Source organism: Penaeus vannamei, chromosome 30, assembly GCF_042767895.1.
Source record: "Penaeus vannamei isolate JL-2024 chromosome 30, ASM4276789v1, whole genome shotgun sequence".
Classification (NCBI taxonomy): Eukaryota; Metazoa; Arthropoda; class Malacostraca; order Decapoda; family Penaeidae; genus Penaeus; species Penaeus vannamei.
This window is the reverse complement of record NC_091578.1, coordinates 25,399,493-25,411,992: the sequence shown is the minus strand read 5'-3', so window position 1 is coordinate 25,411,992 and position 12,500 is coordinate 25,399,493. Positions and strand designations below refer to the sequence as shown.

General features: G+C 31.4%; 1 protein-coding gene across 26 annotated transcripts in view; it reads right to left on the bottom strand.

The window, feature by feature from the left end:
• The window catches only part of RhoGAP71E (Rho GTPase activating protein at 71E), a 101,804-nt gene that overhangs the window by 15,539 nt on the left and 73,765 nt on the right, over nt 1-12,500 (bottom strand). For 17 of the 26 annotated variants that reach the window (XM_070143228.1, XM_070143229.1, XM_070143217.1 and 14 more), the window contains 2 exons: nt 5,181-5,343; nt 2,501-2,578 (listed from right to left, as the gene is read on the bottom strand). In XM_070143228.1, the coding sequence (XP_069999329.1) occupies nt 2,501-2,578; nt 5,181-5,343 (241 nt within the window). The remainder of the gene's footprint in view (nt 1-2,500; nt 2,579-5,180; nt 5,344-12,500) is intronic. The other 9 variants (XM_070143231.1, XM_070143238.1, XM_070143233.1 and 6 more) reach the window with 1 other exon arrangement.

The following is a 12,500-nucleotide window of genomic DNA, read 5'->3' as shown; positions in this document are numbered from 1 at the left end:
CACATTGCTAGTGATCAAAAGAATCTACAATCCTGTTAAATGTCGACGTAAAACTACACATGAATGATATACACTGTCATAGGCAACAGCATATGTAACCAAATAAAAACGCATGCATACCTTCGGAGCAACATTCATCTGGAAAATCATCATTCCATCTCATTTCTCTACTGTTTCCATTTCAATTTTCAATATATACAAATAAAAGATATTCTCTAAATACCAATGCTGTGTAAAATCTACAACCTTCTCTTCATCAGGTTCCTAACTGAAACATGAATATTCCACTTTCACTTCAACAGAACAACTGCAAGCCAAACCTCTCGATCATATGTATACTTCTGTTCATTTGGTTTAAATTTGAGCCATTTCTCTACCTTCTGTGTAGTCTTCAGTTATAGATCTTCAGTGCTCAAAACTTATATATGGAGAAGTGTCTACTAAAAGTGGATGAAATATGAAAACCTTATTTCTGTACTGTCCAAAGAATACTGTCACATTACTTGAAGAAAAGGTGTATCTGTGAATATATACATGCATATCAGTGCACATATGTACAAGTGCTCATATTTACAATACAGATAACGCTGAAAATCAGGTATGGTAGTGAAAAGGCTATGTAAACAAAGAATCATTTACTTACTACTTTAAGTATCATTTGTGCTCAAATACATCTAAATGTTTGTGTCAAGCACTAGAACAATATCTCCAGATTAGCTCAGATATGATAACTAACAGTACTGAAGGTAGTTCACAAAACATGTAATTCTTTGAAATTCTGAAAAGCATCAACACAATGCCTTTGTTCTCTTGCCTGGAAAAAGTTAAGACCATGATTACTGATTCTGTGTACGTTAAAACATGGAATGGAGTCTGTTTAACTTCTCACACATAAACATATAAAGGACAAAGAACCTATTTACGAAGCTGACACCAATTTAAAAGAACATCATCAAGAATAAAAGTACTTCTTTTAATTACTATAGTCTGACATGACAACACAAATTCTGAAAATGGTAAATCTTTGCAATACAAAGTTTTGAAACCATTAATCTTTCAGGGTATTCAAAAAACAGAAAAAAATAATATGCCCTCCATAAACCTTGGAGAACCTTCTCTTTTCTAACCACTTTTTCCTAATTCATAAAATGATCAAGACACTCAATCACCCTTGCACACAGTTTATAGATATCTGCTTCCTCTGTGTAAAATTTTCTTACCATTACTGCTTAGACTTTGACCTGCCAAAATAAATACAATGGTCAAAATAAGTTATCCTTCAATAGATGTAATTCATCAAGAAAGTATGTAATTATAACTATTATATTTCACTTTGTACTCTAAGAGTTGAACAAATGCAGAGATTTTCCTGAATACCAAAATGGTTATCACATAAAGCACTCTTTTTTTACATGCTTTTTCAAATAAACTTATTTGCTTATCTCTTATCTTATCATTCAGCAAGCAAACTTCAATAAAAAGCACAGGACATCAAGATCTTCCTATTTGCATTCTCTTACAATGGTGCTAAAGCTGTACAACTTAGCTATTATGACTTTTCTGTTCATTTTCTAGACAGATAATGCAAAAAAGCACTAATTATAGCAAGGCTTTTCATCATATCCTCATCCACTGTTCTGTTATATTTTATCAACCTACACATCAAAATATCAGTATCAACATTAACAATTGTCTGTGACACAAGACATATACCATTGCATCTGTTTCTTTTGTGATACATTAACATAACTTCATGTTCTCATGACATGCATCCACTTTCTTTTTGTTTAATGCAATCTGTAACATCTTATTCCCAACAACGTGCAAAAACTTACAATGAAAAGATAAATACTGTTATAAACACCATAGCTTTTAGCCATGAGAACAAAGGCAGAAAAATTTTGGAAACCAAAGAGCGCTTAACAGAAAATCAACATTCTTGTGCATGAAGCATATGAACAGCCAATCTACAACACTCAAAATAAATAAACAAAGAAAATAAATAAATAGAAAAAATGTTAAACAAATAAATAAAATATATATCTATTTATATTCCAAGTCAGGATACATTAAAATACTATAGCCCTTTTTTTATGTACTGAATTCCTGCATTAGCTTCAAAGCTAGACTGACTGGTCAAAACCCTATTAAGCTGCTACAGCCTCAAAGAAAACTTTAGTAAGCTAAAAGTATAACAAAAAAAATAAACCAAACCAAACCACTCTACTATATCTTATATCTTAGCTAATAAACACACACAGAAAGGAAGGAGAAAAAAGAAAACAAAAGAAAAATAAAATAGAACAAAACAGACTGGCTAACAGCTACTTTTACATAGCTTTAATTCTCTTAGCTTAAGAACTGTCTTCACAAAGATCAAATTGTGGAAGGCAAGTGTAATAAGCAGTAGTACATACAAAGCCCTTTCACATCTCACAACAGCAGATTGATACAACAAACAGCTACAGCGTGATTAGCTCACTAATTTTTTTTTGGCTACCTTCAAGGTTGAACTTGAGGCCCCAGCGCTCCGACTCATACTGAAGCCAGGTTTTTTCTGCTTCAATAGAACGCTGGCCTGACGAAGAGGAACCGTGGAGAGAAATCATTAAATGGTGTTGGCAAGGGGGAAATCACTAATGAACTTGCTTGCTTGCTTTAAATTTTTTCCTCTACAATCCTTGTACTTCTGGCCTTGAGTAAAGTATTCTCTTCTCACATTCCTTGCTTAGCATTATGGAAAGAAAATATGTGCGACTCCCTCCTGGAATTTCTATAATCCTTATAATACATCCTTAGGTCCATACTGAAGTGTGGGTGTATTGTAGGGTTTGATATGGATGTACATCTGTGCATGTGCTTGTAGGTTGTGCCAGTTGGTACATCCCAGTTTTTGTGAACATATACGCATGCTTTTTCTGTGAAACAACTGCTATAACACAACCCCACAAAAATTACTGTTAATGACTGAATTTACATAAAACTAAAAGTATATCTGATAACTTTCCCTCTCATCTCAGATACTGAAATTCATTAATTTTTTGCTAAATCTTTAAATCCCATACAAAGAATGCTTATTTTGGAAATATGATCTACTTTGACATCTAACTGAATTATTACAAAGATGTTACTTCACCCACTACTGCTGGGGTGGCATGTAAGTACATGCCATACTCACTGCAAGTTTAGTTTATTAATTGTGTTTACAAATAGATGGTTCCACAAGTACTTAGTCACAGTGGAATCAAATATTAGTCCTACCTATCTCACTTTATTTACCCTCTTCCTTGATTTTTGAAAACACTATTTTTTTTTATTATATTGCCATTAGCATTGTCAAAAACATAACAATCATGAAGTCCATAACAGTAATACCAGCATCTATTTTAATAATAAAGAAAAACTTTTTTCCTTAAAACACAGGAAAGAGGGACATCAGGTGAGGTCACATGGGTCTACTCACTGACTAATAAATGGCTGAGCACTTGTGGAGCCATCTATGTATAAAAACATTTCACAAACAAAACTACAGTGAAGACTGTATGTTCCCAGCAGCAATGAGTTAAAGGATAAATTCCCTACAACCTTATCATCCAACTGTCATCACTATTCAAATCAAGCAAGTCACACACAGGAACACAAGTTTGGTGTCTCTGACGCATATGTCTAGTTAATGAAGTGCATGAAAATCAGCCAGATACACAGATGCTTGGTCTTCAGTTGGTTATTTGGACCATCAACTTGCCCAGTTCAAAGTCTGTACGCATTTGTAAATGAAGCATGTCACCTCACATTTTTGATTAATGAATATGTTTGTTTTTATACAGAATAACAGCATATACAAATATATACATATGAAGAAAGACAATCTTGCCTTCTTTTTATCATACTGTAGATTCCTGAAAATAATAGGCAATAATAACAGCAATGAAAAATATACAGAAGCAAGTTAGTAGGCTGTATTTTACCTTATCAATATATCAATACCACTTACATTATCTTATAACAAAGGACGGAGACAGACAGACAGACAGACAGACTGACCGACAGACACACACACACACAGATATATCACAATGTCCTCAGCTTACTCTGGGTTCATATTGGCTAACTATATAATCATATTTCTTAATCCATCACCTATGGTGCACAACCGTTCTTGCCATAATGTTTCCAAGCCAAATGCAGGATTTGGCTTGGAATGTAGGACCAAATTCCACAGCCACAGTCAAATATGCATAGAGCAAGGAAGATATATGCAAACCGAGCTTCTGATTTTTGCTTGAGTAGCTAACTCCATGCAATCCCCAGTATATGGCTTGGTTCCACATGTGGAAACCCCGTCACCATTTGATTAAAGACAAAAATGCCAACAAAACAAGATAATACAAAAGAAATGCATATGAAATACTGCAAAAAATATATATACATACTGGATTTTAGTGTGAACAAAAAGGGTATATAAAGCCATACACTCCCTTACAAGTATAATTATATACCACTGTAGAGTTCTTAACATTATCAGAAAATAAAAAGATTAAGAGAGAAAAAAATGCCTTACCTTTCGTCCTGAATTTAAGATGCACAAAAAGGGCAGTTGGATGAAGTCTCTGTCTGAACTTGCAGTATATATACAACCTAAACTGTGAAATTAGAAAAAAATCCTATGCTAAACAACTTAATCTTTAGGCTTGGAAATATTCTTTTCTGTACTAAGCCTGTCTTTTAGGAGTTATAACACAGTACTTGCTTCTTCTCTTTCTCAAACTACCTTCTCCTCCTTACTTCTTCACCATTTTCCTTTCCTTTACACCCATGACATTCAAAGAATCTCCTGTCCATCTTTATCCTTTCTGTAAAATATTATTCCTTACTAGCTTGGTACCTGTATGTTAGAACAAATGAGATACTTACTTGAAGATTGTATCTTCCGTGAAAAATAAGGAAAAGACTTTATAAGGTGAGAGTATATACATTCTCATAGTTTTAATAGTTGTTGAAAAAGAAGAAGAAGAAAAAAAAACATTTTTATAATAATGGCAAGTAAAAAAGAACTGGATAAAGAATTATAATAAGAAAGAAATATTTGCATACACAAAACACACACCAACAAAATCAATATAGAAACATTCTCACACATCCCTTTAACAGACAGACAAGAAAAATGACTCAAGACTTACGTGGAACCAAACTGTCTGGTGGGTATCTGAACGCGAATATCCAGTCCTCTTCTACCTTGAGTATTCTTCCTGTGATGCGCGCATAATACTCATAGTTGGCCCTCCCGAACAGGTTGCTCACCCCAAAGTTGTCGATGAGAAACTTCATTATCTGGGTAGCCACCTAGTTTCGTGACAAATGTTGTAGGTAATGTGTCCTGCACTATGTTTATACATCTAAAGAGAATCTGGGTTATCATTTTAATCTATCATTATCATAATTCTAAAATGTCCAATTTATCTTACTGTAATAGTGGCAAAAACTTCAGGTTTAATCAATATGAGGTTGACTATGATTTGTGCAATTGTTTTACATATATGCTAGCATTAGAAGTTCTTTCTAAAAATCTGAAATTTGGAGTCCACAGAATAAAAAACAAAATGTCTAAAGGAAAAAAGGCACAGGAAGGATACAGGAATTAGTTTTTTTACTTTTAAAAGAAATTATAACAAATACAATAAAACTGAAGACAATTATCGGGATTTTATTTACTTAAATTCAATTCTTAACACTGAAGACATTAAAGCTGTGAACAGCAAAAAACAAATACAGTTCATACTATTGTAGAATGTGAGGACTATATATACTAATAATCATTTGCCTGTTAACTGTAATATTACTATTTCCCTTGGTAGGTTATGATCTTTTCCATAAAATGGTAAGAGATGTTTACTTCATTAATTTCAACAACTACTAAACTTATTGAAATGAGAATAATAATGTGAATTTTGGGTGAAGATTGGACAACACATTTCTACAATAAATAATGCAGCAGCAAAATACTTCTAAAGGCTGTCAATGAGAGCAATATCTACAATTACATAGCATTTTAACAAGGGCCAAAAAACAACTAAATCATAGTAATAATAATAAAAACAATAATAATGAAAAATAAAAAACATAAACAAAAAATAAATACTCTCTGCACAAGCCAGCAAGTGTCACTAAAACTATGCCATTGATCTCTACCATGCAACTACACAGAGTTACATCCATCCACTAGGGCATTCCTTCCCTCCTCCGTTAATAAGGACAAGTGAATGAATCATAAAAAATGAGCAAATAAGTCATAATATCAAATGAAAAGATTTTTAAAATGACTGAGAACGCACCTCCTCACAACTCTTGATCTAGTTTCCGAGACTACCCATTCTTGACGAGAAAATATCAATGATAAGAGTCCCATATTCACTAAATGATTCTGGTCATTATAAAGACACTAAAAATTTTCAAGTAACATTACTACAGGAGGAGATTTAACATCTTTGCCTTGACTGAGAGTCAGATACAAATAATTCTACAGTCGATTTAATTAAGCTTAGAGTGAAGCTCATCTTTCATGAATATCATAAATTATTGGCAGGTGAAATTAACTGATTAAAAGAGTATTGTTACTGTTTACTGCACCTAAAACATACAACTTATTTTAGCAAAGATATTATAGTATCAATGAATATATCTACACTTCTTTAATAATCACTGATAATAGAGGCAAATTAAATATGTATATATAGATATATATTCAGTGCTGTTGCAAGTATTTTGATTAAAAATACACGAAAGAAAATAGACATGCCAAATTAGTTGCAGAAAACATCTCATTTCTACATTATAAACAGCATGTCACAATAAACTGTTTCTTAAATGGCATTACTAGCAGTACACATATTCTTTAAGTTGAAAGAAAAGAAAACAGAGATATTCATATTGCAATGTTGGTCCCAATTCTTATATGAATGATCTCCATAAAAATGTAATCATCAGTCAGTCGGCCCTCCGTATCCATGGATTCAACTAATAATGAATAAAAATTATTGGAAGAAAAAGAAAAATTAAAGAAAGAAAGAACAAAAAAAAGAAAAAAAAAAAAAAAAAAAAAAAAATCTGAAGTTCCAAGCTGTAACATTTAAATCTGCCACGTGCCGAGCAGTATGCTGAATCCAGGTGAATGAAATAATGTGTAAGCATACCCTACAGTAGCCTCTTGCCATTTGACAGTCCCTCTCCAACACTTGTTCTCTGAGCACTGTTCAAGAATGAATTTATATCTTCTCTATTTATAATTACATTTACTTGTTTTTCTCTTGCAGAGCATTAAATGAAATTTGATGTGTTTATGCAATCAAGACTAACTTTCTATTTTTATTTATTTATTTTTTTTTTTTCAAGTAATACAGCATAATACCTATTAGCTTAGCAATTCCATTGTATTAGGTATTATGAATAACCTAGAGAATTCAAGTATATAAAAGTAAGTGCTGCGTATATGTACATACTAACAAAAATCCTGTAGATACAGAGGGCCAACTGTATTGTAATTATGCTATGATTATAATGTAATGCATATTGTACAGTTAGTCAAACTACAGACACAAAGATCCTTCCTGCTGTGTGCCAGCAAGTTTTCTTTATCAATTGGTGTTAGTAATAATACAGCATTTCATTGCTCTTTCAGGCTGTAGCAAAACAACACAGAAGCACTGTTATCTGAAGTTTTAACAAAATTCTACAATCATAAAGAAATTGAAAGTATTGTCATTAACTAAAACTTCATTTCAGAGTGACATTCATCTGTTCAACTTTCAAAAAAGGAAAACAGGAAATATCCTATTCTTTTTAAGAGAATAGTATTTCAACATTGTTTTGGCATTTCCTAATACTTTTTCTCCCTTCTCTTTTTTTAAAAACTATCTTTGAATGATTTACCTCTCCTCAACTACTTCACTTCGATTTTAACCCCCTTCCCTCATTCAACTCTCTCTGAATATTCCACCTCTACACCATCATCATTATTATTTTATTTCACTTTCCAAAACATTCTCCTCTGTTTTAATATCTCTCGCCCTTTTTTGTAGGTCTCCTTCATTTAGGTATGTGCAGCAGTCAGGCTTTAGGCAGCAATTAAGCCCCTTCACCCTGGGTCTACTCAAAAGCACTTCTACTACTGCACCATTCACCATAATCCCACAAAAAAAAAGAATAGCACATACTTTCCTATATGTCATTTTCTCATAAGGGGTTTTAAGTAAAGAAAAATAAATGCTGATTATAACAAAGATGAAAAATTAGGGGGGAAATCAATACTCATAGTTCAGGCATGACTGCCAAATATATATATATATATATTTTTTTTTTTTTTTTTTTTTTTTTCTTTGCAAACTCCCTTCCATGACACTGAAAATCATTTGCAGGAGCTGGGTATGGGGAGGAAAAATAATCAAATAATAAAAGATATAAAATAAAATCATATTTAAAAAAATAATAACATACAGGCAAAGAAGTACTATTGTTTTTTTTTTTTCTCTTTCTCCAAATGCACAACCACTGCAAGACAAGCCTCTTCTTTCCTCTCCTTCCCAGCAAGTTACTTTCCTTGCTCCCTTTTCGCCATCTTTGGAGGCCATGCATCTGATAGACAATACCGTCTTAACTGAAACAATATACATTTCGTTGAACAATGAAAAAGAGATAAAACACAAAGGTATGAACCCCTCCCCCTCGTAAAAAATAATAAAAAGTGCAACAATAACAAAAATAATAAAAGGAAAAATAATGAAAAGAATGTATAGAAGCAAGACTAATGTACAGACTCAATGAACTTTTTTTATACAAAACCTGTTATTGAAAGGAAGCCTATTCCTAACACAGGGTATCCTTCTCTTAAATACTTCTTGATGGGAAAAGACAAATAAATAAATAATAAATAATGAATAATAATAAACTTGCAAAAACATTCTGTATTTCCCCTTCTATTTGATGGAGCATTGGTAGTTCATAATACTAATGATGAGAATAATAATAGTGATGATAATGATGATTGATGATGAGGAGGAGGATTGATGATGATGATGATTGATGAGGAGGAGGAGGATTGATGATGATGATGATTGATGATGATGATGATTGATGATGATTGATGATGATTGATGATGATGATGATGATGATGATTAATAATAATGATGATGATGATGATGATGATGATGATGATTGATGATGATGATTGATTGATTGATTGATTGATTGATTGATTGATGATGATGACTGATGATGATGATGACTGATGATGATGATGATAGATGATGATGATGACAATGATGATAATAATAACAATAACAGCAATGATAACAACCATAATAACAGTAACAGTAAGAGTGATCATTCTAATAAAGACAGTAATAAGTAAAACAGGGGGAGGGGTGACTCATCAACAAACATCCTCTGATAAGTCCGTGAATTTCTTTTTCCATTTGCTTGTTCAATTAGATGGATCCTTAACGTCACATCTGCGTAAGGCACCAAAAAAAGAAGAAAAAAATAATCCGACAAGAGGGAGGTAAGGGGAGAGAACACATTGAGGAGGAGCAAGAGCTGGCTCATGTCAAACATCTAGGAAATACCAAAGAGAAAAAAGGAAAGAAAAAAAAAGAAAAAAGAAAAGAAAAAAATATATCTCTCAAATAAAATACCAGAACACCCATAGGGAACTGTGGGAAAAGGTGTACTTACATCAACCTCTGCCTATATTCGTCCCAGGGAATTTACGGGGCACAAAAAAAACGGAAAATAATCATAAGGGTACTAAGAACGATAATAATAATAATAATGGTACTAAGGACAATAATGATAATACTAATAACAAAATTAACAACTATAATAGTAATAATAGTAACAAAAAGAAAAAAAAAAAAAAAATTATAATAATAATAATAATAATAATAATAACAATAATAATAATAATAATAATAACAATAACAATAACAATAATAATATAACAATAATAACAATTACAACATCAATAAAAAAGATAATAATAAAATAAAAAAATAATGAAAAATAAATATACTAATCAACAATATATTATGACAATAATAATAATGACAATAATAATAATAATAACAAAAAAGATCAATAATAAGAATAACAACAACAATAATAATAATAATAATAATAATAATAATAATAATATTAACAACAATAATAACCATAATAACAATAACAAAAACAACAATAATTACCACAATAATATAAATAATAGCATGAAGGCTTAATAAATAAATAAAAAAATAAAAAAAATCATTAACTGGAAAAGAACCTGTACTAAAAACATAACTAAATAAACAAGAAAAAGGAAGCTTGGTCCATTTCTATACAATGCAAATTTCGCAAGAAAAAACAAAAATAAAATCAAGATTCTCTCAGTGATACTGGGTGTGCATTTTTACAACACTATCCATGGAGGTTTTCAGTTATCATTAATAATCTTTTACACAGATTACTTCCTAAGCACTTGTTCACAAAGAAGTCAATTATTAGGTCTATCTTACTTCTCTTATTTCCCATATTCCTAATATTTCAGAGGAACAATTTTACCCTTCTTACTATTACTATCATCATTGTTCCTGATGTTATCATAATCATAATAATAGTTATGGTATAGAAAACTTCTATTTTCTTCAAATATTCAGGGAATGGAGTAAATCACCGAGGTCATGTTAGCCTAGTGACTGTCTCCTTGGTGGCTAAGTAAGTGCTTCTGAAACATTCTGCATAAAAAATGATAATCATAAACAAAATCAAAGTGGATGGTGCATGTACCCAGCATAAATAGATTACCATTGAATTACAATATCAAAACACATAATGAAAAACAAAAGAAATAATAACAATAATAAAAACAATAATAAAAACAATAATAATAATAATAATAATAATAATAATAATAATAATAATAATAATAATGATAATAATAATCATAAAAATAATAATCACAACAATAAAATAACAATGAAATAATAATACAAGTAATATCACATAATAATAACAATAAAACTGATAATAATCATAATAATAAAAATAACAATAAAACACAGGTCCTGACTCCAACGCAAAGTGTCTACTACAGGTAGAGAGGAGTGTCGGGGTACAGAGACAAGAGCAGTTAGTTACTTACAATGCCTAGACAATAATATCTGTACCTTGAGCCAAGGGGGACACTCCTAAAGTGAGTAACACAGAATACAAATCAATAAATGGTAACCTGGCTCTGGTGAAAGAGGGGGTGGGGAGCAGATGTTGAGGGAGGGGCAATGGGGGACAAAGGGGGGAACAGAGTAGGGAGGGGAGGGGCATGGAGGAAATGGGCATGTGGGGGGGAGAGGGAGGGGGTTCATGTACTATGTCACTTTCCCTGGTCATGTTATTACTGCAGAATTTGTGTAGATATTAATAGTTCTAGCAGCGAAGTGATATCCATGCTGGCCACAATACCATGCACACGACAGGGCTCGACAGTCACTATAGAGCGGAAATGGAAATTTCCACCCATTTTTCTATCGAGTCTTAAAGTGCAAGATATGAAGATATTTTTTCGTGAAAGATGAAAAAAAAAATGTGTATGTACTATTTTCTTTTTAATTCATCTACAACCAAGGGAGAAATATTTAAAAAGTATTACTCTAAGAAAACTCTTTATAATATTTCTAAATTCTAAAAACATAGGCAAGTTTTATTAGAAATATATAAAGAAAGAAAAGTTACAAAATTAACATCATTCACAAATAATTTAAAACTATGTAATTTTCTGAAACTCCATTTAACACTAAGATTTTTGACGTTCTCAAAAAGGAGTAAATGTGATGAAATCCCATATCAACAAATCAAAGTAAAAAATAATCTCTTAAAAATCATAGTGAGAGTAGGTGTCATGCTGTATTATGTGAGCCAATGGTTAATAAGAAAAATCTTAGCAATTATGTATATGGTTATGTATATGGTTATGTATATGGTTATGTATACAGTTATTCTAATTCATGATAACCAAAAGAAGAAAATATGTCTTGACAAAAAGTAAATATCAAATAAATGCAGAAATAAATATCATACACTCTAATGATGAGAAAAAAAAAAAAACAGTGAGTCCTACAAATTTCATCGTTTTTGAAAAAATCAGGTACAGAAATAAAACAAAAAACAAAAATTTCAACTATGTGTTGTATAATTGGCAAGTTAGCCAAGTTTTTGTGAAAGTGAAGCTCCAATAATTGATTTTGATAAAACAAATAAATAAACAAATAAGGTAAAAAAAAAAATAAAAAAAATCACAATCAGGCTCTTCTGTTAATTAGGCAAACTGAGATCAGCAATTTCTGATGAAATTTTTAAAAGTATCCTTCTCATAAATGACATCATGTACTCTCATTCTGCAGGTGATTAAAAATAAAAACAAAATGATCTATTACACTATAGTAGGAAAAAATATTCCATAACATATAAACTGAGG